General features: G+C 35.8%; 1 protein-coding gene and 1 non-coding gene across 3 annotated transcripts; one reads left to right on the top strand and one right to left on the bottom strand.

The window, feature by feature from the left end:
* The first annotated feature begins 3,184 nt into the window (after positions 1-3,184).
* LOC127082902 (ABC transporter D family member 1) lies at positions 3,185-17,814 on the top strand. Of its 2 annotated transcripts, none has more exons than XM_051023126.1 (27): positions 3,185-3,375; positions 3,509-3,689; positions 5,299-5,446; positions 6,240-6,519; positions 6,792-7,016; positions 7,639-7,836; positions 7,999-8,453; positions 8,605-8,743; positions 8,832-8,910; positions 9,037-9,275; positions 9,393-9,697; positions 9,804-9,909; positions 9,995-10,153; positions 12,328-12,427; positions 12,504-12,612; positions 13,123-13,213; positions 14,213-14,337; positions 14,456-14,605; positions 14,693-14,765; positions 15,185-15,365; positions 15,442-15,600; positions 15,725-15,883; positions 15,978-16,214; positions 16,597-16,760; positions 16,918-16,970; positions 17,070-17,148; positions 17,406-17,814. In XM_051023126.1, the coding sequence occupies exons 3-27, from the start codon at positions 5,385-5,387 to the stop codon at positions 17,490-17,492; spliced, it is 4,014 nt and encodes a 1,337-aa protein (XP_050879083.1). In that variant the 5' UTR covers positions 3,185-3,375; positions 3,509-3,689; positions 5,299-5,384; the 3' UTR covers positions 17,493-17,814. The 2 variants fall into 2 exon arrangements, with proteins under 2 accessions (XP_050879083.1, XP_050879082.1); XM_051023125.1 differs by having other exon boundaries at positions 5,303-5,446.
* A 4,216-nt stretch (positions 17,815-22,030) lies between these two features.
* On the bottom strand, positions 22,031-22,137 carry LOC127090174 (small nucleolar RNA R71). The gene has a single exon (XR_007791703.1). It is a non-coding gene; the product is annotated as a small nucleolar RNA R71 (small nucleolar RNA).
* Positions 22,138-22,278: the final 141 nt, after the last annotated feature.

The raw sequence follows: 22,278 nt of genomic DNA on the forward strand, positions 1-22,278 counted from the left end.
AACCTGGACCCTAAGTCCTTGACTTTTCAAACTTCACTTTTCATAACACTTCTTTGAATCAATCCTAATCATACTTTGACCATATTTTGTGAATACTCATAATCAGTTAACTTCACACATTCAATTGTTTTGTGGCTTTGTCCATTGTTAATATGTTTTACACATTAGCCATAGGTTTCAATTACCATAGTGGTTGATGTAAATCTTACCTTGTCCTTAGTGAGTTGATTGTAAGTCTTCCATACTTATTATAGGGTTAACCCCTCACTAGTATGTTGAAGCCGTCCTCGCATGGTGGATTGTTGATTCAGGTTGAGTTTTCTCCCATTGGTAATGAAAAGCCTTAGATCTTGTGTTTTAAAATGAACTCACTAATTTTTGGAAATCTTTTAGCCGAACTACGGCGTTTTGATCCTTACCTTTCATGGAAGGTACGTAGGCAACGGGTTCATCCGTTCAAACACAAAAATAATAAAAATTGTATATTCTCTTCTCATCATCCCATTCATGTTTGCACAATATGTCATAAACAAATAAACATTTTTATACAACAAGTGTGAAAAGGGCTCCCTAGGAGTACCTAGGACGTGATGGGTGCCTAACACCTTCCCATTGCGTAATTTACCCCTTACCCAGATTCTCCGATCTTTTCATTAGTTTTCTACGTGTAAAACTTCTTAGGCTTTTGTTCGCTTTTTAGCCATTCCTTTGGATAAATAAAAGTGCGGTGGCGACTCGATTTCTTTGTATACTTTGCTTATGGTTTAATCAATAAATCATATAGCGACCAATACACCGCTATAATAAGTACAAAAGGCTTCTTGATCCGGCCTATTTTTATTAGTGGTGGTCAGAAGGTTCAGTCGAACGCCTTCAATAATTCTGCCGCTACTGGTGGCGTCAGTGTCATCCAGATGCTCGACTTCTAAAGAAGCTTCTAATATGGCACTGATTCATAACTGAAGTAGCCAAAATGGTCCAGCCAGTAGTAAAACGTCCTTGGGTTTGACGTTCCTTAAGGCTTCAGTAGCTTCTCCTAGGGATTCATATAGTGACCCTAAAATTAGCTGACTGAGACATACATCTTTACCCTCATGCAATTGGTCGGCAAGAGTCAAATACCTCTTCGCCACCTTAAGTGATCTACAACAAAATATCATCTGGATAACCATAATGCAAGGAACGCAATATGTTCTTCAACAATAACTTCAATGGTGCCAGTAACATGGTAGTCTTCGATGTACTTACTAAAGTCGACGCAGTTGCTGTAGAAAACAATGTTATCTTCATTGGGGTCAAAGTTACCACCAGTAGGGTGAAGGTCGATGATGGTCACCACGTCGAAGAGCGTAGGTGTCAACATTCCATAAGGAAGTTGAAAAGTGTTTGTGGTACTTTCCCAATAGTACAGGGACACGACTACCATGTTTTGGCAGTATGCCAGACCGGTTCTCGACAATTGGATAAAGTAGAAGATACCTCTCTCTTTCCAGAATTCACTAATGTTAACTTCTATTTTGTATAACCAAGAGATGTAATCATCATGTTTTTTGGTTGGGGGAGCTGAGTGAAAGGCTCGCAGAGTAGTAGTCAGATGTTCTAGATTCATGGGTCCCTTAATGCTAACTAGAGGTTTTGTCCTATGATAAACAAGGAAAAAATCTCTAAGCTTAGTAAGATCTTCAGAAGGGGCATGCATAAGACCAATAAGGGCATGAGTTGTTTCAGAAATGGTGTAAGAAGTGAGTACCTGGGATTTATAAATATGCAACTTTTCCTTGTAGTTTGGAGGTTCAGGAACGTATTCTTGATTTTCAACAACTGTAGCACAAGGGATCATGTTGGGCATGGGGAGTGGACCTTTTACCGCCTTAGTTCTCTTTGTTGGAAGTTTGAGAAATTCTAAGAAATGTTGGAAGAAGAAAGTTTTTCTGGGTAAGAAGTTGAAGAAGATAGTGGAAAAAAGTTGGAAAATGAAGTAAATGCTATTTATAGTGAGGAATAAAAAACTCTCAAGTCTTCACTTTTTTGACAGAGACCTTTTTGGGGGGCAATTTATTAGCTGGGATTTTCGACAAGGGTAAAAATCTAAGCAAGAGGCAAAGATACATATACATTAATGATGTATGCCTAAAGAAGAGTCTTGGGTTGAAGAGATTTGAGACTTAATGTTTTGAAATGTTGTGGGAACATTTCGATCGCGTGGAGTTTCGACAACTTCGAGAGTGTTGAAGAGACAATTATTTGGGCGCGCAGATGTTACGTTCAAACATGAATAACTACCTGGAGGTTTCTTTCTAAAGAACACGTGGAGATAGCGCATGGGCGAGCTGCATGCAATGCTTCACGTGGAAAACACTAAAGATAAGAACATTAGGAGTAGTTATTTTCGTTTTAGTATATATAGGAGTTCTTTTGTAGAATTCGTGGGTGTTCATTTTACTATAGAAATCTAATTATTGCTTATGAAAGATGAGTGTAATTTCTACTTTTTTTTTAGTTTTGGATTATAACATTTTTTTATTACAAAGAAGGCCTAAGGCCAAAAACAAAAACAACAACCCACATCGCCTCAAGAAAGGCTACAATTGAAAAGATTTATCTGATTCCATCAAATCAGCTATCTCAACCAGAACTTCGCTAAAAACAAGAGAATCATCTATAAGATATTCTATTTTTGCTAGAGCATCAGAGAAGAATTGGTTTCTTTATAAATATGGGGCCCTGAAACAATATCCTGATCAACAATCAACTTTTTAATCTCTCTAATTAAAGTGAGAATTTCTTAATGCACTCTATATGTTTCTTAAGCACTACACGAAAATACTAAAATGCTCCCAGATTCTAGAGACGCATCTCCGAAAAAAGAGTTTGATATTTATTTTTTCATCCTACTAAGTACAATTTTCTTATTATCAAATACATTTAATTTGATAACACTATTTATTATCCACAAGTAACCTAATCATAAATACTTAAAAGTATAAGCTTTTTTCGTTATTGATAATAAATACATTTTACTACCATACTAATATTACGGTAACTAATTAAAATATTAGTTTTGTACTTAATTTATATTTAGGATTTCTTTTAATAATTTGAAGAAATATATTATGAAAATATTTATGAGCTTTTATGGGAAATAACAAAATCCACAGGTAACATTAAAATAATCGCCAGGGAACGCAATATTGACATTCAATGCAATTACCAACAAAATAAACCACCGAAAACCCGACCCGATCACTACTGAAAGTGAAGTTCATTTCGTTATCTTGCATCACCTTCTAATCTCCCATATATTCTTGAAGATCACTTTACGGAATTTTTTCAAACACCTTGCGTTCTTCTCAATCTTCAAATCTCCAATACAACGTAACTCAATCGAATATCTCTCAAAATCTATTGTTTTCTTCTTCAGCTTCGCGCTTTAATTTTAATCTATCGCTTCTTATCCGATTTGATTTTCGAGGTTTTTTTGGTTGAATAATTGACAATTTTGTTGCAGATCATTACTCCTAACACGGATCGTTGCTGAAATTGGTTTTGTCCATAATCAGTAATTGTCAATGCCAACAAATGTTTGCAACTCGTTCTGAGATTGGATTTTATATTCTATAAGGTGTAGTGATATACTTTCTTACATAGACTTTTGGATGGGACATGGTTAACACTATCGAGCTTTGAAGGTTAGTTTTTTTTGGCTTCGTACTGTGTGATTAATACTATCGTGTCGGTGATTTAGTTTTCTATGTTTCTACATGATTTATTTATGGTTTATACGTTACTAATTGTGCGAATGACTTCGTGTGTTTGGTTGGTTGTACACGGGTGGGTATGCGTACCTACCTACCATTATGAGTATGGTGAAATTTCTAAAAACTAGGGTATGTGTACAGTATGAGATATTGTATGAAAAGAATAAAAATGTAAACTTTAAATCATAAGAAATATTTAAACAAGGCAGAAGTTTTGAAGCAAACCAAATTACTAGTTTGTAACAAAACTTGGTGTTTTACATGGACTCGCTTGTACTTAATTATTGGGTCATGGATTTGGCAACTATTTAAGAATAATCATGCAATCCATGTTTTTTCTACTTGGGCATAAGCAAGACAGAATATAGAATGTGACTTTAGCAAAACGAAGCATTTTTAAACTTAGGTTAAATTTGGAGATCATATCGTAACATCACAAATTATAGGGTTTAAATATCTTGGTTATATAGTACAAAACAACGGAGAAATATAAGATGTAAACCATCAAATTCAAATTGAGTGGTTAAAATGGAGAAAGGTCCTAGGTTTATGTGATACAAAAGTACCGTTAAAACGTAAGAGAAATTTTTATTGAACATCGGTAAGACCGGTGATGTTGTATATGATAGAGTGTTGGGCTATAAAGAACAAACACTAAAATAAATTCAATGTAGAAGAAATGAGGGTGTTGCGTTTAAACTGTGGTAAGATTGGACGGGATAAGATTAAAAATGACAACATTAGAGAGACTTGGGTAGAAACGATGGTGAAAATTGAGCTTAAGTGGTTTGGACATGTTGAGAGAAGACTTATGAATTATGTAGTAAGGAGAATTGATTAGATGAAAGATAGTCAAACAACTAAAGGAAGACCTAGAAGAACTCTAAGAGAAATTATGAAATAGATGAGTTAGATAGAAGTATGAGAATTGATAGTAGAACATTATGGCGTGGTTTGATCCACGTAGCTGACTCCACTCAGTGTGATAAGAATTAGTTGTTGTTGTTGTGTATGATCGACACATTGTCCCAATTTATTGATAACACACACAATCAATGGTTTGTCAGTTGTCACCGACTATTGCAGGGCTCGCAATTAAGGTTAGAGCAAACACTTTTTAACTTTTGATGAATGCTATATTTTTGTTTGCCATTTTTTCTTCCTTTCACAAATTGTTTGAATACACGAACATGCCTTAATTTTGTTGCCCATGCATGAAAGTCTACGACTGCTATCATGCGTATATAAATAACACTTGCATTTTGCAATTCACACACTTTTGTTTCTAATTGCAAAACTTGATTCTATAGTTAAGCTTTTGATTTGTTGAGCTTATGTTTTATGTTTCCTTAGAGCACTATGATCCCTAGTTATCTAAGATATGTATATCAATATTATATTCACATAGTTTGGCGCGAAAATGGAAGGCTCATTAATATGGGGAGGATGATGTGCTTAAGCATGTTACTTTGCTTAAAGACTTACAACTCCTGCAGTTCTGTTTACTTACCTATTGTTTTTTGATGGATTATCATTCAAGCTAGATTTTTTGTGCTCCTGACTGTAAGAGGAGCAGCTACAACTATTCCATTCTTTGATTAATAAGGGAGAGGTTGATCTTCTGTCATGCCTTCCCTTCAGCTGTTGAAACTAACTCAGCATGGCCAGAGTTTTCTGGCTTCGAGGAGGTATTGAACTGTATATGTTTCTTTTGGTGATTCTTAATCTTATATGTAGTATTGAATTTGCCTTCTTATTTTTTGCCTAACTCTGTTTCACTATTAACTTAAATATCAAGTTTTCTGTTTTATCAGCTTTTTTTTTTTGCAATGTCTAGTAAGTTCTGATTTATGCATGGTTTCCATTTAGTTCAAAGTTTTCTTCATTTTGATTGTCTTTTTTATTGCATTCTCAATGAAATTGAAAAAAAAAGTTCAAATACATGATAATGGGAATTGCAACAGAACCACACTGACAGTTGTTTCATGCAAAAATAAAAGATTAAGTGGCAGCATATTGGTTCTACTATTTCAAAACCCCTCTACTCCAATCTTAAGACTTTTAATGCTATTTTGTTAGAAACTAGTAATTATAATTAAATAAATGCTAACAACACACTCTAAATGCTCTTTTCACCACACTTAGGGAAACTTAGTTGCAATCAGATGGGTCCAAGAAAGAGACAAATCTTTCTGAGGCTGAAGCATCAGTTTAAAGTTTCATATTTGATCTTATAATTTCCTTCTCATTGTTTCTGTTCCATTTTAAGGGCAATGCATGTCATTGCTGTGTTGGTTTTGCATAGAATATCATATTATCCTCTACATTGATGATAGCCATGTTTCCTTGTCTTAATAGTAGTATCTTTTTATTAATCCCATAACTGGGTTGATCATGTTATTAATAAAATCATTAGCTTTTTAACTTGTTTGCATGTATACTGTATTATTGTTGATGCTTTCTTCATGTGGTTACTGACAGGAAAGCTATACTACTTGCATCTGGTATCTTAATTGCTGGTGGAACAGCTGCATATATGCAATCAAGGTTTAGAGTTAATAAACGTGGTTTGTTTGGCCATTGCAATGAGCACAACAACAACAAAGAAGTAACAAAGGAAGAGGTTATAAATGACTCAACTGCACCAAAAAATAAACAAAAGAAAGGAGGCTTGAAGTCACTTCAAGTCCTTACTGCAATTCTTCTATCCGAGATGGGTCAGTTAGGTGTGAAGAATCTTTTAGCTTTAGTTGCCACAGTGGTAAGGGTGTTTTCTTGTGGAAGATTATGCTTTGTGCTTGGACTTTTTTGTGTTGAGATGAGCCATAGTAATAATAATAATAATTTAATACATATTCAAGTATTCATCATGGTATTTGATTCCTTCTATTTATGTTTGAAATTATATAATCCAGTCCTGGCTTAGTGATGCCTCGCTTGCCACAAAAACAATATTTTAGTTGACTCCCCACCCATCCACCAAAAGAAACGAATAATAAGAAGTTTAAACCAATGGCATTTAAATTTTTACAGGTGCTGCGGACTGCTTTGAGCAACAGGCTAGCTAAAGTGCAAGGCTTCCTATTTCGTGCTGCTTTTCTTCGGCGTGCACCATTGTTTTTTCGATTAATTTCAGAAAATATTATTCTGTGCTTCCTCTTGTCAACCATTCATTCTACATCAAAGTATATAACAGGGACTTTGGGTCTTCATTTCAGAAAATTACTGACAAAGCTTATTCATTCCCATTATTTTGAGGTATAAAATGTTGAATTGCATACTTATGATTAGATTATTTGTGATGAGCTATTGATTAATTTATATATTTCTAGTTCCGACTTCCCTGTGAAGTGTCCGTATTTTAGTTATCAACTTTCATCCTTCCTTTGTTTTTCCCCCCTTTCATATTTGCATGATAATTCTGTTGTCATCTCTGGCTGTGATGTTTGAAAATGCACTTCTAAAATATTTTCAGAATTTGTCTGTTGACACCTTAAATTCTGTTGCTGTCTTCTTCTGCTTATAGTATATGGTCATGGACTTTTAGCCTGGCTAACAGTCCATAGTTGGTCTGCTGGAATTTGATATAATTAAAAAATGAAAACAGGGCTTCATTGTCCAGCTGGTTATCATCTGGCATAGCTTTAGGATCTTTGGATGGTCTTAACCAGAATTATTCTAGTCTTGTTCCTTTAATGGGAAGTTACTTGAGAGTATTCTGACTTTGAGCAGATATTCTACCCTCTCAAAGCAGAATAAATTTCCACTATCCAATAGATACATTAAAATTCTTAGTAATTTAGTATGCATTGACAGCATTCATAGTTGGCCCCTTTAGTTGTTAGTGTTGCTGTATGTTTATTGTTTATTTTTCTTTCAGAACATGGTATATTACAAAATATCACACGTCGATGGTCGGATAGCAAACCCAGAGCAAAGAATTGCTAGTGATGTGCCAAAGTTCTGTTCAGAGTTGAGTGAAATTGTCCAAGATGATCTAACAGCAGTGGCTGATGGACTTCTATATACTTGGCGTCTTTGTTCGTATGCTAGCCCAAAATATGTCTTCTGGATATTGGTATGTCAGTAATTGAACTATACTGTTAAATAGATTTCTCACAGCAGCTTCTGCTCATACTTTTTGAGTCTTTGCTAATTCTTAGAGGCTCTTACAGCTTAGATATGACGTTAGCATCACTTTTTTTTTCTCTCTCTCAATTTACTGTTTTGGCCATTTCAGGCCTATGTACTTGGAGCCGGGGCTGCAATCAGAAACTTCTCTCCTTCGTTTGGGAAACTTATGTCCACAGAACAGCAACTGGAGGGAGAGTACCGACAGCTCCACTCACGATTAAGGACTCACTCAGAAAGTATAGCATTTTATGGTGGAGAGAAGAGAGAAGAAGCTCATATTCAACAAAAATTTAAGACTTTGGTTGGGCACATGAGTAGAGTGCTACATGACCATTGGTGGTTTGGCATGATTCAGGACTTTTTGTTGAAATACCTTGGTGCAACTTTTGCTGTTATTTTGATTATTGAACCTTTCTTTTCTGGTCATCTAAGACCCGACAGTTCAACTTTAGGGCGTGCAGAGATGTTAAGTAATCTAAGATATCACACTAGTGTCATAGTTTCCTTATTTCAGTCTCTAGGAACTCTTTCTATCAGTGCAAGACGGCTCAATCGTCTTAGGTATATTTGATATTTCTTTCCTTTCCTTTTTATAAATTGATATTAGAGGCTTTTATTGGTTCACTACTCATTAAGCATGGTTTATATGCAATTCCTTCATAAGATTCATATTGTCTTCCTAGAAGTTCTGACCTATATGTATATATTACAGCGGGTATGCTGATCGCATTTGTGAGTTACTGGCTATATCAAGGGAGCTAAGCTTGGTAGATGATAAATCATCCCTGCAAAGAAAAGGAAGTAAAAATTGCATAAGCGAAGCTAACTACATTGAGTTTTCTAATGTCAAGGCAAGTCAAATCCGTCCAATCATCTATCAACCATGACTACTTGTTGTGTTTTTAATGTTTTAATAGCGATTTTGCTCCCAAAAATCAGGTTGTGACCCCTACTGGTAATGTCTTGGTGGATGATTTGACTCTCAAGGTTGAACCAGGATCTAATCTTTTGATTACAGGTAGCCAGCTGAACTCTCTTCTCAATGTTATTTTATTATGCATTTCTTCTGTTGCAAAAGTTGCTGTAAAATATTATTTGTAATGGTTGATAGTTTGACATGCTATTGACAATTCTTTTGCTGAAGGTCCAAATGGAAGTGGTAAGAGTTCGCTTTTCCGGGTTTTAGGCGGTCTTTGGCCTTTGATATCTGGACATATTGTGAAACCTGGCATTGGCTCTGATCTTAATAAAGAGATTTTTTATGTACCTCAAAGACCTTACACTGCTGTGGGAACACTTCGTGATCAGTTGATTTATCCTCTTACTGCCAATCAAGAGGTTGAACCACTCACAGATTATGGGATGGTGGAGCTTTTGAAAAATGTAAAGTTCACAGCTAACCCCATGTCTTTCTCAATGCCATGTACATATGTAGCAGTTTATTGATAATTTTGTTGATATATTGTTATCATTCACTAAAATTACATGTGTGTGTTCCAGGTTGACCTTGAATACCTGTTGGACCGTTACCCGTCTGAAAAAGAGGTAAATTGGGGCGATGAACTTTCGTTGGGTGAGCAACAGAGGTTGGGCATGGCCAGACTTTTCTACCACAAACCTAAATTTGCTATTCTTGATGAGTGCACAAGTGCTGTCACTACTGACATGGAAGAGCGGTTTTGTGCTAAAGTTCGGGCCATGGGAACATCATGCATTACCATATCACATCGTCCAGCGTTGGTTGCATTTCATGATGTGGTGTTATCCTTAGATGGTGAAGGAGGATGGAGTGTTAATTATAGAAGGTATGAACTTAGCTATGCTTTTTATCATTGTTCCACTCTAGTTATGTTATTAAAAAAAAACTTTATGGTTATGTTATTGTTGATGAGATTAAGATTTGAACTCCAGGGAGGACTCTTCTTCCGAAATGGGGATTGATACAATGAAGACATCAGAAACAAATCGGAAGAATGATGCAAAAGCAGTTCAACGAGCATTTGCCATGAGTAAAACGGTGCGGATATTTCTGATTTTGATTGTGATGTCTTTTCTGTTCTTCGTTTACATTGGTTTTGAAGATTTCCACATTTTTCTTCCAGGACTCTACATTCTCAAGTTCAAAGGCAGAGTCATATATTTCAGATGTTATATGTTCATCCCCATCTACAAATCATACAATTTTGCCATATACTGTTCCACAACTTCATGGTAATACCAGGATATTTCCATTGAGAGTAGCTGCCATGTGCAAAGTATTGGTGAGTACCTTCTGTAGATATGATCTTAAAAAGCTTTGTTTTTTCCCTCCATTGTGTGTGCATGTGTATAATGTATAGTTGGACACTTCCATAGTAGTGATTGGTGCTTAATTCTGTACTCATTTTTGATATATTATTTATAAAATTCTTATAGAAATGACAAAATTCGAGAGAGTCTTGGGGTAGCAGCTATAGTAGAAAAGATGGTGGAAAATAGGCTTAGGCGGTTTAGACATGTAGAGAGAAGACCTGTAGATTCTGTTATAAGGAGAGTAGATCACATGGAGAGGAGTCAAACAACTAGAGATAGAGGAAGATCTAGAAAACTATATGAGAAACTATTAAGAAAGATCTCGAGATTGTTGAATTTGATTGAAACACGGTTTTTGATAGAACATTATGGCATTATTTGATGCTTCTAGCTGACACTATTTAGTGAGATAAGGCTTGGTTGTTGTTGAATTTATAGAATTCTTAGGTGTTGATATTTGGCTGTTGTAATCTTAAGTCCAACAACAAGCCTTATAACATACATCTCCTTAACCAATTTAATATACTCAAGTTCACACCTGGAACCTATAATTCTTGACTTATATACCGGCCAATTTAACATATTTCTAAAAATGAATGAAGTGTATTTGAATTGTTATTTGATCATATATCATGGAAGTCTTTCATTTTTTTTTTTAACTTTTAAATATCTATTAAAATATAGACCCAACCCTCCAAAGCTATCCCCTCTAGAAACTCCCAAAGTTCCCCTCCCAAACAGACACTAAGGCTACATAACTTCATTATTTATATGGTTTCTACTTCCCCAATATAAATCAAACTCATAGGATTTGGTCAACCAAATGCAATCACGTGAAATATAAGCCACATGAATTCAAATCAAAATACAGAACAGTTAACAGGGACTCCAAAAATATATTTTTGAAAATAATAATGTTCCCATAAATAACAAAGATAGGATTTAGAAATCTGACTTATTGAAAGATTGTGTAAAGACCAATTCGTACAAAAGCCTAAGCTGTTGGGTGATTCTATATTAGATATGCATGTATAGCTGCTGTATATGATACCCACTGTTAGTTAAGTTGGTTAGTAGTTATGTTTAATTAGTAGTTATTATTTACTAGTCACAATAACCTTTTGGTTCTGTTAACCCAATCAATGGGTTGGCTTTACTCGAATTCACATCTATAAGCTATCTTGCATCTGATCTCAACGTAATTCTGTATACAAGGGTTAAGTCTTCCTTTCTATCAGTGGCAAATCCCATGCTGCATAACTAGTGTGTCCTGCTGGTGAGTTCTTCTAAAGCGCATCTTCGTTGATTTCTTTTTCAACATCTATAGTGAACTCCTTTTTTATTCCCTCTTAGAGAAATTAGTTCAGAATTTTTCTCATTATAGAAATAAGTTAAGCAGGGGATTAAAGCTCGCCGTCTCCACCCCTTCCATGTTAATCCGTTGATTCCTTATTGCTCTTTCACCAAAGAAGATTGAGATCTAGGTAAAATCCTGGATGCTTACTTGACCTGGGAGCAGCGAGATGATTACTTCTCTCTTGGCTACAACCTTCCCTGATAACTTTCATGCACCAAATAGAGCAATGGCATGCCAACAATGCACTTATTTGAGGAATACAAAGAAGGCGAACGAAACAACTTATGAGTTTAACATTGGATTGAAGTATTTGTTGATCCACTTTTCTCAGTTGGTGATCTGGTCTCCCCATATGGGCATAACTTGATATCATTCTTGAAGATCTTCCCAAAGAATATTGTTCCATCATTTTGTTGGTCAGCATTGAAGGGGTCACAGTGACTTAATATAATTAATCCACCCTTTACTCAAGTCATCTAGGCTTAAAGTGTGGACAATGGATAGGCTCGCTCTTAGTTTTTCTTGGAATTTGAACTAAATTTAAAATGGGGTCTGCTACATGTGGTTCTTAAACTTTGTTAGGTGAAGGCCTATGGATAGTTTATATTAAATTCGGGCTTAGCTTCAGTAATGCATTTGCAATCACAATAATACAGGGATTAAATGAACGCAAGTACATGGCTGTTTGTGCATTTCTCATTGATCACTTAAGACGAGCCACCCGTTTAAAAAAATTATATAATGTATGTGCTACGCAATATGTTTTATGTGGACTGTTGCTTTCAGGTACCTACTGTATTTGATAAACAAGGTGCACAATTGCTTGCTGTTGCTCTTCTTGTTGTTTCAAGAACATGGGTCTCAGATCGTATTGCATCTCTTAATGGTATTTTCCCATCTTTGACTACGCATGATTCTGAGATTCCATGCATGTAATGTTAAAATAAAATTTATGTTCCTAGGTACCACTGTGAAGTTTGTTTTGGAGCAGGATAAAGTTGCCTTTATTCGGTTAATTGGTCTAAGTGTACTTCAAAGTGCTGCATCTTCTTTCATTGCACCTTCTATTAGGTAATTGGGTACACACCCTAAACCCCAATTGGGAACAAACCATCTGGAATGTATTTCTTTTATCTTTGACCAATATTTGATAGTACTAATTTTACATATGGTTACTGATGAAACGTTTGATCATCTAAAGATGTTCATATCAGTTTCTGAGAAATTTTCTGTTGTATATAAAAATGAAAAAAGAGAAAGTTGAATAGATAGTTTGAAGTGTGAAATAGGGTGATTGTACAAACCCATCTGGAATGTATTTCTTTTGTCTTCAACTAATAAAGGAAATTGCTAATTTTACATATGGTTGCCGTAGGATGAAACTTTTGATTATCTAAAGAAGTCCATATCAGTTTCTGAGAACTTTTCTGATGTATATAAAAATGAAAAGGGAGAAAGTTGAATACTGAATAGATAGTTTGAAGTGTGAAATAGGAGGGGGGGGGGGGGGGGGGTCTGCTTTGTTGGTCTATTATTCTTTTCACATATCAAATTTTGAGTGAATTGTATATTGCTCCTCAGGCATTTGACAGCAAGGCTGGCCCTTGGGTGGCGAATACGTTTGACACAACATCTACTACAGAACTATTTGAGAAGCAATGTGTTCTACAAGGTAATTGAAAATGAACTATTATTACTTTTGTTCCTTCCTCTATTTTTTTAAATTACAAGCACTGTGTTGTTCATGATTAGTTGCTGCTATTTGATAACTCAGTTAAGTATAATTTGCACAATGATTTTATTTGGAATGATTTGTAGACCAGTTTACTGTGTAGGTATGATTGCTTTATACTTTTCCCATTCAAATTCAACTCAGTTTTAATCTTAGTTTCTTGATCTCTTCAGTTTACCTTGACCATTTACATCCTGAGCCACATAATTTAACAATAGCTGGAAACTGGAAAGCATGATGGTTGTTTGTTTTGTCATGGAAATATACATTAGTATTCATAAAAATTTTATTGTTCTTGGTTAACAAATGAATTGCTGAGGATTTTGGTACTCTCCAAAACTACCCTCAAGTAAAAATGTAAAATCGTTATATTTTTACAATTCTGTCCCCGTCCTATGTAGTATTACATTGAATTTTTTTTTTTAATAATTCAAAATAAAGTTTTATCTCAAAGTAAGGAGCTATAGACCACAGTTAGGTAGTCTTGAAATAGGTGGATGCTTTTTAGAAAGGTATGAATAGTTCTTGTTTTCTGTAAACGGACTCTTCCGGAGACAAAGAGCGTGAGTATAAGAGTATTAATGGGGGTAGCTTGGTAGTCGATAGTGAAGTATTTTTTTTATGCAGGATTCATGTTCTCACAAAAATGTGGAAAATAAGGAATGAATGAATTGTATTTAAGTTTTGTAAATACAGGAGTTCAAAATTCCCAATGGTTCATTCACAGGAATCTTAAAAGATTCCACATACCCAGTGGTCCCTAAGCAACATATTGAGAACATCATTGCTTATGTTTAAATTTTAGGGATATGAATTATGATTTGCTCTCTGTCATTATGTTAGGAATAATAGTATTGGTATTTCAATTTGGCTTTGAAGCTCTTCAGGAAGAAGTTTGGAATTTAGTTTCAAATTTCTGTTGTCTGCTTATCTTTGTAGGTCTTCCACATGGCAAGCAAAAGTGTTGACGCAGATCAAAGGATAACTCAAGACTTGGAGAAGTTAACCACAGACTTGTCTGGACTGGTAACTGGACTTGTAAAACCATCCGTAGATATTTTGTGGTGAGTGATTCATTCATAAATTTGAAATTATTATATTATTCCTAGCATAGCAGTATGCATTTTACTAGCACTTGAATCAACATATTTGATGCTTTTCTTCTATTCTTTACTTCTCAAGGTTCACATGGAGAATGAAGATGTTAACTGGTCAAAGGGGAGTTGCCATACTCTATGTTTACATGTTACTTGGCCTTGGATTTTTAAGAACTGTTACTCCTGATTTTGGTGATTTGATAAGCCAAGAACAACAATTTGAAGGAATCTTTAGGTAAACCAATAACTGTGTGTTGCCTCAATCATGGCACTAGTTTTGTGAAAACAATGCTGACCTTTTCTTATCTTCTGCCTCTGCTAGGTTCATGCATGAGAGACTCTGTACTCATGCTGAATCCGTTGCTTTCTTTGGAGGCGGTGCTCGAGAAAAATCTGTGAGCATCCCAACTCTACAATATTTAATGTCTTTTCTTTTAGGGCGTGCTTATTTGAGTGTGTTAAATTCAGGTTGAAAGTTACTTTCACACTCTTCCCACAATCAAATGGGGAACGATTGGGTGTAATGAAGGCCAACTAATTACATGACCTTTCTAACAAGCAATAAGGAGTGAATTTCATTCTATTACATAATTCTCATATGCCACTTCTTTTGGACAAACAAACCCTAAATGTACTAACTTGTGCTTGAGTTTTTGTTTTATAAAATTTATTGATCTTAGGCTAAATAAAGGGCACTTGACTAGGTTGAAGGTTCAAAAGGAAATGCATGGCTTATTGATTTTTCTTCAGCTTGCAGTTTATGCATTTTGATCACTGCAGATTAAAAAAAATGTACCTTTTGAACATTGTGCAGATGGTTGAATCGAGATTCAAGGACCTTCTGGCACACTCCCAGTACCTGCTGAAAAAGAAATGGCTGTTTGGTATACTAGATGATTTCATCACAAAGCAACTACCTCATAATGTGACCTGGTTGCTGAGCTTGTTCTACGCTATGGAACACAAAGGAGACCGTGCATCGATAAGTACTCAGGGTAGGAATATTGGACTGTTCTCAGTTACTCTATTTCTCTCTTGCTCCCCACTGATATGCACAGTACTATATTACAGGTGAGCTGGCACATGCATTGAGGTTCTTAGCATCAGTCGTTTCTCAAAGCTTTTTAGCTTTTGGGGACATTCTTGAATTGAATAGGAAGCTTGTAGAACTTTCTGGTGGTGTTAATAGGATTTTTGAGCTTGAAGAGCTTCTGGATGCAGCACATTCTGGTACTCGTCATCCTTACTTTGTTTTATATGCAAACATGCCATTCAAATTATTATCTTCTTGTTTGTGTATAGAAGTCATTCTTTACCATTGTCATCATGTGCTAATGTTTTCTTTTATGTACAGGGGAACTCATTAATGGCGGTGCTATATCTTCAGTGAGGGATTATCATTCTAAAGATGTTATTTCTTTTTCTAATGTTAATATTATTACCCCTTCTGAGAAGATGTTGGCCAGAGAGTTGACATGTGATGTTGAGCTTGGAGGAAGCCTGCTTGTTACTGGTTGGTATAGTTGTTATTTTAGTACATTTTCCCTTTTGGAAGAGGGAACTCTATTCTGATTAGAATTTTAATCTTGCGTATCATATTTCAAAAGGTCCAAATGGAAGTGGAAAAAGTTCCATTTTCAGAGTTCTTCGAGGACTTTGGCCAATTGCAAGTGGAAGACTCTCTAGACCATCGGAAGGTGTGGATCAAGATGCTGCATCAGGTTGTGGCATCTTCTATGTTCCTCAACGGCCGTACACATGCCTGGGAACACTGAGGGATCAAATTATATACCCTCTATCCCGGGATGAAGCAGAGTTTAGAGCATTGAAGATGTATGGAAAAGGTATCTTTACTGCATAAAATATCAATGGCTTAAAAAATGTCTGGCTTAAGAACTGCCCTTCTTGTCAGGTTTAAAATGATGTGTAAGCACCACTGATTCATTTGATAGTTTAAAATGATGCTGTCTACTTTGCTTTTGGTTATTAGCCACCACTTGAGAGTAGGTTCTCTGCCTAGCTTCCCTGCAGTTGTGACTCGTGATAATGCATGAAATTGATTACATGTTCATATTTATAGCGTTGAAGATTTCCTTTCATATAAATTTAGTTTCTTAAAATTACTGTTTAGATTCCTTTTATTCTCTTGTAATCATTTCAAAGATGCACTTAGTTTATTTTGCTTTTCCCTTTTTAGCTCTGATCGTTAGAATCTTGCTAGTTCAGGTGAAAAACATCCTGATACTGTAAAGTTGTTGGACAAGCACTTGGAAGTTATCCTAGAGGATGTTCGGTTGAATTATCTTTTAGAGAGGGACACAAATGGCTGGGATGCAAATTTAAATTGGGAAGACACACTCTCTCTTGGAGAACAACAGAGATTAGGCATGGTATGCGAATGTAATTCTAGAATGATTTAGTTAAATTTCTTCATTAATATTTAAATATAGTTCTTATACCTCAGTTTTGAGCTTGACCTCTTAATTAGAGGAAGACATTATAATAAATCAGTGGTATTATTTTAACATTTACCTTATGTTCTGTAAGGCACGCTTGTTCTTCCATAAGCCTAAATTTGGTATCTTGGACGAGTGTACCAAGTACGTATGATCTATCTCTCCCTTTTTTCTCTCAAAGGATTTTTTGTTCTTATTTGGTGTTAACCTTGTTTGTTTTTCTTCCTGAAAAAATGATGGCAGTGCAACAAGTGTTGACGTTGAAGAACACCTATATGGGCTAGCCAAGAAAATGGATATCACAGTTATTACCTCCTCACAAGTAAGATTTTACTTAAAATATGTCATTTAAATATTTTGACAAGCCTAGAGTATTAAGAGCAGATCATTAGTTAGTTTTCATTGTTTCACTACAACGGATACTGCAAGTACTTATATGATGATCATAGACACACATTCCTTCTCTGCACATAACTATGCGATTTTTATACAGTTTTAGCAGGGTCAGTTAATAAACATTAACAATAGCCATCCAATTCCAAATCTGGTCAAACTAATTGTCTTGTCTCTTCTCCTCAGCGTCCTGCTTTAATACCATTTCATTCCATGGAGTTGCGGCTGATTGATGGCGAGGGTAATTGGCAACTCCGTTTGATCAAGCAATGATTCTCCGGTAGGTAGTGTTGATGCAGACTCTCCTAGTTAGTATATTTTGCGGAGTCATGAACATACTGGCTTATTGTGAGCGTTGGCCGATGATGGTATCCCTATTTTCTTTCATTTTGGGTTTACCATTTTAATATTTTCTCCAAGCTTCAAGTTTTGCAGCAACAACCAAAATGGTTGTACGAAGTTGAAACAAAACTATTTATAGCTGCAGTATATTAAGATCAATCATGTATAGTCTCCCCCCTCATATTCCTAGGTAGTTGATATTTATTCATATTTTGTAACCATTGTTTTAATAATAAAAAAATAGCTTGAAATATAGTAGCTCTTTGATATATTTTGTTACCGTTGTAATACTGTCATCAGTGCAGTGCATTGTAACAGGTTTGGTTTATTTTCTCCAAGTCAATCATTACTCGGTTACTCCTGTGCTAACTGAAATGCCCCTGTGGATCGCCTATGCTTTTGGTAGATGGCATATTTACAAATCTATTATTATTTTAGTCTATATTTTCAAATTTAAAAAGATCTTTCCACCTAATTTAGTAAGATTCACTCTCAAATTAGTGAAACCAATTGTTTTGGTAATAAAGAGGGCTGAAGTCTCATGGAAAATCTAAGGGAAGTGGTTGGAAAAACACCATATGGAAAATTTAAAAAATGACATAAAAATTCGGATGGTTAAAAAATAACATAAAAAATGAAGTCGGAATTGAAGTGAAAATAAAAGAAGATCCATAATCAATCCAAAATACAACTAGTATATATTACTAAGTATGTCAGACTATAGTTCCTCAGGCAACTTGACCTCCTTTATCCCTTTCCTTCGATGTTGTCTTTGGCACATTTGTGCCTCTTGTGGCTCCGTCGTGATGGGATTAAGGATTTGCCCCACCTTAGAAGATATCTCTATTAATGTCTATCTGTGCAATCTCCAGAATGCGATGACACCTAGGCAAGATATCATGAGTATGGTTTAAATGTGCTTGCTCCTTCTCTAGTATCTCTTGATGAGTTGGTCTCGGTGGATATAATGGAACAACCTGTACCACATACGAATGTGATATCTTAAAGAACCACCCGATGTATCCGTCGACATAGCTCTACTCGCTCTCAGCTATGGTACTCCGTGCCTCCTTGCTACCAGATGACTAAGATAATAATCAAACATTTCATCGATCTCTCTACCTGTCATAGCAAAAAGAGCAGAGACAACAAGTTGTTTGAGAAAAGTATGAGTGTAGCCAAACTGCTACATGAAACGCTCAGGCATATGAGAAAATGTGAGACGTGAGTTGCAAATCAACCATCCTAAGTATAACATCATCTCGTCAAATGACTGCGTCTCACAGTGATCGACATAGTTGTCGAAGTTCATATCCTCGATAACCAAGTAGTGAAGATACAGTCTGAAAAATGTTGGAACACACGAATCATTAGGCGTTGCAAAAATGTAATGAAAATGACACATAAACATTAAAAGACCAATAAGTATTATCGTCAGTAGTGTGATGCTGCATGTGACTTACTTCGTCTTTCACTTACAGCCCTCTGATAACTTCGGTTACAAATAGACCAAACAAGTGGCCCTACAGTTATACTCATGGATCTGTTCAAAGTCATTGAAGTACCATAGATAGACGACATCCACATAAGTGGCACTCTCGTCCACAAAAATCACAGTGCCAATCAAATATAACAAATATGCTCTCATAACATATGCTCTATGGAGTCCTACCTGTTCGTCATCACCTCTAGCCTGCTTTGTTCCAAGGATCTCATTCGTATATATCTTTTTTCAGGAATTCAAACCTAGCATGAGCCCCTATGGTTTTTTCAAACTCCCTCATGACATCCTTTGGATCAAACTCCCAAATAATCTACCATCATCTCGAGTGCCTCGTCTTTGCTAGCCCTCTCATGATCTAGAAGTTTCTCCCTGATTGGAAGATGTAGCAAATACGACACATCGTCGAATTTGATAGACATCTCACTAAGCGGTAGATGAAATGACGAGGTCTTGGTGTGCCATCTCTCCACGGATGCATTAAGCATCCTGTGGTTGACCGTAATATAATCGGTCATGCATAAGTCCTTCATCCCAGTTAGGGAAAAAGCAGCCTGGAACTACTTCTCATTCGACTGAGGCAAGTCAATAATCTTTCGCCCATGGTTAATAAATTCCAATGGATCACGGTCCTGTAGAAAAATAAGTTTATGTTAGAATATATGGTATGGATATAGTGACATCAATGACAACTCTATAGAGCCTCCTTCAAATTCCTGACGTGACGTTGACTCAGCAGTCTCATCAGTTAAAGGTGGCATTGGCTCAACAACCTCATCAGCATGAGGTCCCTCTAGTTCTTGAGGTGGCACTGGTGCGTGATAATACCGAATCTCATAATTTATTTTGACTTGATTTGCACATGTTTTTTTTAAATTATTTTGTTGCATTTTATAGTATTATACTAGTAGTTTATGCATTTCAAGATACCTTACGAGTAAGAGTTGATTTATGAAGAAACCAGACAAAAACAGTGAAAATGGAGAAAAGTGACAAAATTGCACTTATGGCCACCTACATGGCGCCCACCATGACTAGGCAGACGTGGAACCTACCAGAGAGGAAAAAGGAAGGCAGAAGATGCAGTCAAAGGCTCGTGGCGACCGCCACAAGCCTCATGGCGTTCACCATGCATATCGAAAAGGCCAATATCACAACTTTGCACTTGTGGCGACCGCATAAAGCTTCATGGCGACAACCATGAAGTTCGGCCATTGAAAAATCGCAACAGAAAAAATCAGTCTTTCCCTATTCTCCCATATTTTTCTCCCACGAAGTTTACACGACCAGGACTCAGTTCAACACCTATTAGACTATAAATTATTAGTTTTTAGAATTATGAGGCATCCGAGTTTGTACGCATACATTTTAGTTCTTAGTTTTAAGTAGAAAATACAATCAAAAGTGATAGACTCTCGCATTGGGGGACTATCACACCATAACTTGTAAAACTTTTATTGTAAGCTTGGATTAAAGTTGCCGACATTTGAAGTTATTTTCAGTCCAGTTCAGTGTACTCGAAGTTATTTCCACATTTAATTCCAGTTTACAAGTTCTTTATATAATTGCTTTATTTTAATTCAGTTCGTTTGAAATTTATTTACCTGTTCGTTTGAAATTTATTTACATGCAATGATGCTGCTAATTTCCATTACCATGAATTGCATATTTATGTTTAATACCATGTCTGGCTAAACTATTTTGAGTCCGGTATGTGAGGACCTTCGTTCCGATGGGACTCGGTAATAAGTTGGCATAAACCTTTTTATAAATTATTTTTCTGGTTTTGATTTTTAATTTTAATTTTGAAAAGTTTTGCACGAGAGTGAAAGCTTTAAGGTTTCGAGTCAAGATTTCACGAGAGTGTGAGACTTGAACCGAATACTAAAAATTAGGCATTAATCCTAAATACAGCGAGAGCGCTTATGATTAATTATAACTTATTGATTTTCAAAAAGTATTTCCTGATTCAAATGGGTTAGAGAGAGCAAACATTTGGTCTAGAAATATAATTAGAGTAAACAACACGAGAGTGTGAGATAAATTTTTTTAAACTAATATTTTTCTATTAAAAAGTGATTTAATACATTAGCACACGCCAATAAATTATTGAGTCCCTGAGGTACACTAGGATCCACATTCCGGTCTCTCCTTTCTGTTATATTTTCCAAACTTTATTCTAATTTTAGTATGAATTTCCCCTAAATCAAATTTTCATAAGCCTTAGATTTACATAACACCAATAGATAGCGGTAAGTTTGATTATTGGTTGTTGTAGATTTAATATCTTTTAAAACTACGCGATACAACTATGCACTTGCACTTAGATATTTCAATAGAAACATTAAGTCGCGATCAAGTTTTTTGCGCCGTTGCCGGTGATTAATTTAGTCAATATCGTAACTCTATTATTGCGCAGTATAGACTAAGGAAACTATTTTTACCTTTTATTCGTCACTTGTTCCTTGGGGGACGAGCTAATACAACCCATAAACAAAATCGAGCGTTTTATTCTAAGACGCTGAGTTAGTCAACTTTGTTTAGAATACAATATCCCAACTCCTGATATGACTGCAAATCATAACCGTCCTCTCAAGCATTGCACCTCCTGAAGAAGGACTATGTTGCCCCATCTGAAGAAGAGCCACACTCGAGCATTGCACCTCCTGCCATCAAGGCAAATAATTCTGAGTTAAAACCTTCACTATTGCAATCTGTGCAACATAACCAGTTCTCTGGTAACCCTACAGAAGACCCGAACCTTCATTTGTTAGTGTTTGTGTAGTACGCAGACACATCGAAAGCCAATGGTGTTAATCCCGAAGTCATAAGATTACGTCTCTTTCAGTTTTCTTTGAGAGATAGAGCCAAATCTTGGCTCCAATCTCTACCATCTAATTCTATAACTACATGGAACGAATTGAAGAAAGTTTTCTTAACATGATACTTTCCACCTAGCAAAACGGTTATGCTAAGAAGCTAAATCAAGTGATTTAGGCAAAAAGACAATGAATCTCTTTTTAAAGCATGAGAGAGATACAAGGATATGTTAAGGCCCTGCCCACATCATGGACTTGAGCCATGACTGACTATCCATACTTTTTACGATGGTCTCTTGTACAACACCAAACTAACCTTAGACGTTGTAGCTGGAGGCACTCTAATGGATAAACCCTACGAAGACGCTTATCAACTCATAAAAAATATGGCGCAAAA

This window comes from Lathyrus oleraceus, chromosome 5 (assembly GCF_024323335.1).
Source record: "Lathyrus oleraceus cultivar Zhongwan6 chromosome 5, CAAS_Psat_ZW6_1.0, whole genome shotgun sequence".
Taxonomy (NCBI): Eukaryota; Viridiplantae; Streptophyta; class Magnoliopsida; order Fabales; family Fabaceae; genus Lathyrus; species Lathyrus oleraceus.

Coding starts and splice junctions, on each gene's coding strand:
- LOC127082902 (XM_051023126.1), top strand. CDS start 5,385: ATGCCTTCCCTTCAGCTGTTGAAACTAACTCAGCATGGCCAGAGTTTT. Junction 9,910..9,994: donor CATTTGCCATGAGTAAAACG/GTGCGGATATTT, acceptor TTTTTCTTCCAG/GACTCTACATTCTCAAGTTC. Junction 17,149..17,405: donor CAGTTATTACCTCCTCACAA/GTAAGATTTTAC, acceptor TCTTCTCCTCAG/CGTCCTGCTTTAATACCATT.